This window comes from Silene latifolia, chromosome 2 (genome assembly GCF_048544455.1).
Source record: "Silene latifolia isolate original U9 population chromosome 2, ASM4854445v1, whole genome shotgun sequence".
In the NCBI taxonomy this organism is placed as follows: domain Eukaryota; kingdom Viridiplantae; phylum Streptophyta; class Magnoliopsida; order Caryophyllales; family Caryophyllaceae; genus Silene; species Silene latifolia.
In genome coordinates this window covers 7,552,287-7,556,126 of record NC_133527.1, presented here as the reverse complement: position 1 = coordinate 7,556,126, position 3,840 = coordinate 7,552,287, and the positions used below count along the sequence as shown (strand labels likewise).

Below are 3,840 nucleotides of genomic sequence, written 5' to 3'. Positions count from 1 at the left end.
GTGTATCAAGGAAAGAAATAAAATAATAAGAATAAAAAAGTTGGGTGGGGTTTGTTGATATGAAATAGGGATAGGGATGAATAATTAATTGTTAAATAAGGAATTGTTCCTATTAATTATGTGTACAATGAACTAAATGTCCAACTATTATAATTATTCCTATTAGTTATGTGTACAATAAACCAAATGGGAGTATCAAACCTTAGTAGTGCTTGCATAACATTATGAGTTATATCAAAAACTCCATTGTAAATACAATACTAGTGTAAAATCCTAAGAGAGAATTATTTCTTAGTGATAATTTTTATTATTGATTTTTTTTATTCACAAAAGTTAAATACAGAACTCCATTTTTTGTAAACGAAGAAAGAGATTCGAACCTCAAATCTGCTATACTATACTTCCATCTTAATCACTAGAATAAGACATTTTCGGAAAAAAAAAAACTTCAATTATTTGAGAGCATTTAAAAGATAAAAGCTCTTGTGGTTCATATCATTTGACGTTGATATTTAGTGTATGCACCATTATAAATAGGTGTATCACTTACTAGAATCACTCACTACATACCAACAATGAAAATACACCAAAACATCTTTGTACTCTCCATCTTATTACTCTTTTTCATTTCCTCCACTTTTTCAGCCGAGAGATGTCATCCGGATGACAAAAAAGCCCTCTTCCAAATCAAGAAATCCTTCAACAATGCCTACGTGTTCGCCTCGTGGACACCTGACTCCGACTGTTGTGAGTGGTACTTGGTAAAGTGTGATGAGGAAACCAACCGCATTACCGACCTCTTCGTTGATGCCGACAATGAGGTAGCCGGCTGCATCCCTGATGCAGTCGGCGACCTCCCCTACCTCGAATTCCTCAGATTTAAACACCTTCCTAAACTAACCGGTCCAATACCGAAAACCGTTGTCAAACTTAAAAACCTCAAATACCTTTGGTTTAGCCACACTAATATAACCGGTCAAATCCCGGCTTACTTAAGTAAGCTCACTAAATTAGAATACATCAACTTATCCGTCAACAAACTCACCGGTTCAATCCCGCCTTCTCTTGCAAACCTTCCTAACCTCCAAACCATCTTTGTGGAGCGTAATTTCTTAACCGGTCCAATTCCCGATAGCTTTGGCCGGTTTAAGAATAACCCTGATTTTTACCTTAGACTGGCCAAGAATCAGTTATCTGGTCCTATCCCAAAATCAATTGGCGAGGTTAACTTTACCGAGTTAGACATCTCTAGAAATACTTTAACCGGTGATGCCTCCGTATTTTTCGGGAAAAACAAGGGTTTACAAAGAGTTGACTTGTCTAGGAACAAATTTACGTTCGATTTAACCAAAGTGGAGTTTCCCAAGAGCTTGAACATTCTTGAATTGAGTCATAACAAAATATATGGAAATCTCCCTAAATCACTTACGAAGATACCTTATTTGCAACAATTCAACGTGAGTTATAATCAATTATGCGGACAAATTCCTAAGGGAGGGGAACTTTATCGTTTTGATAAGTATAGTTATGTTCATAACAAGTGCTTGTGTGGGGCCCCTTTACCACCATGTAAGAAGCTTGGTACTGTCTAAAATGAATATTATTATTACAAATTGTAATAAATAATGTATGGATGTGGAAAATCGATTATCTCTAAATTGTGTAATTACTTCCAAAATCATTGTACTTGATTATTGTTTATGGATGTTGTTGTTAATGTTAATTAAGTGTTATAACTGTGTATTAAGCGGTTAGTCTTCCTTTAAATGACCTTAACTTCAGCAATTCTCCCTTGTGACGGTCACAATTTGCGACGGGCAAATGTAACCACTTTTTGATTAAATGTAACCACTCAAGTACTGTTCATAAAATGTTACTTGTAAAAAAATGGTCACATTTTATCAAAAAGTGGTTACATTTGGCCCGTCGCAAATGTGAATAGTGTGTGTGACGGAATAGTACCCGTCACAAATGAGAATTGGTGTAACTTAAAATGAGATAAATATTACTCCCTCCATTTTTTAATATATGACATTTTGTTTTTTCGAGGCGAGTCTTTGACTTTAATATTTACAAAAATATATTTGCTATAAAATTATAAAAATATACCATTAAATTCCTTATGAAAAACTCTTTCATATGAGTATATATATATCACTATATTTAAGCATATAATTTGATAGATATTGAAGAGAGAAGTGTGTGTCTCAAAGTGTGAGAAAGTCATATATAGAAAAGCAGAGAGAGTATTATTTTATAATAAAAAGTGATAATTTAATAATAAAAAGTTATAAATAAAATTGTCACTTTATAACATGATAACTTATTCTCATAAATATTCACGTTTTTAATGTAAAACTGTCACATTTTATTTGAATTAGATTTAACGGTTTTGACCGTTTGAAATGAGAATTTGCTATGTATTAACAGTCCTTGCGTCGGTACTTTGTTTAATTTCATAATCGCAAAGTGCCATTTATTCAACGGTGAAGGCACAACATAATTCATAATCATGGATTTTGTTAGAAATAATGGGGGTGCCAACAAAATTGATATAAATAGGAGTATAGGACTAGCTTAGTTTAAGAAATCAACTAAATCGGTAGTTACTTACACAATAAGTTTTATTTACAAATGACTTATTTAATTCTTAAAACGAGTTAAATATTATCGCATGGTAATAGGGACAAAAGTTTAGGCATTTTCTAGACAACTTCTCATGTGATTTGATGTGTATTTGACCCGTTTTAGATTGAAGCTAAGACGGATACTTCTATCTTAAACAAGAATTTATGTTACAAAATATAAAGTGACTAAATTACTCCTTATGAATATTTAGTTTGAAATTATAAACCTTTTAAGTTTTAATAGATCGAAATGAAATTACATGACTGATCCAATCGAAACAAAAAGAAGATGGGAAGCCTATCTCTATCTTACCACACTATGTGATTACAACAAATTAGGATAATGGCTCAAGATAATGGCTCCTGGAACCCACACATTATTTTTCGCCTGTTCAATATTTCCACTGCGAAGAATATTTTAGCTATGGAGCCCCCTGTTCTTGTCTCTGATGACTTTCTTTACTGGAAATATACGGAGGATGGAAGCTTTACTATATGATCGGGATATAAGTATCTTTTATCTAAACGACCTTCATCGCCTCCACTACTTAGTTCTTTTCCATGGAAATTGGTTTGGCGTTTTCCTTTCTCGAGTAAATTTCCTCTTCTAGTGTGGCGACTTGCACATGGCATACTCCCGACTAGGACCGTTCTTGCCCATCGCGGCATCAACCTTGCTCGATTGTGTCCTCTATGTCAATGTCTTCCTGAGACACCAGAGCATTTGTTCCGCTCTTGTGATATTACTCAACACATCTGGCGATCCTCTACTCTTGGGATATGCTCACTTGCAAACGCGACCGTCTCTTTTATCCAGTGGCTTGCTGATCATATATCCTACCTTCATCGAGTGTCGAAGACGGAGTTTAATTCTTTACTGTACTTCTTCTGCATCCTACGTTCCATCTGGCTTACTCGTAATTCCATTGTTTTTGAGAATAGCCCGGTTCATCCTGCACGCTTCCTTCAGTTGGCAGAGACTTTACATAGCTTTCATTCACGTCTTCCTTCTTTAAGACATGAGGATCATCAGCTACGACTGCCATCTGTACTGGAAGGTACTAATTGCTCACTCCCCGCGCCATCTATTTCTTACTATATGTGTATTTGCAGGAACTATATCCATAATGGCTACATGGTTACTGTCTCAACATCTGCTTCAGATAGTTGTGACCGGTTTTATGTTCGTGCCACCTCTACTCTTGTTGCATAT

The 3,840-nt window shown here is 34.9% G+C and overlaps 1 protein-coding gene across 1 annotated transcript; it reads left to right on the top strand.

Annotated features, from left to right (window-relative positions):
- Nucleotides 1–535: 535 nt before the first annotated feature.
- LOC141642177 (polygalacturonase inhibitor 1-like) lies at nt 536–1,678 on the top strand. Its single transcript, XM_074450893.1, has one exon. The coding sequence runs from the start codon at nt 576–578 to the stop codon at nt 1,590–1,592; it is 1,017 nt and encodes a 338-aa protein (XP_074306994.1). The 5' UTR covers nt 536–575; the 3' UTR covers nt 1,593–1,678.
- Nucleotides 1,679–3,840: the final 2,162 nt, after the last annotated feature.

Coding starts and splice junctions, on each gene's coding strand:
- LOC141642177 (XM_074450893.1), top strand. CDS start 576: ATGAAAATACACCAAAACATCTTTGTACTCTCCATCTTATTACTCTTT.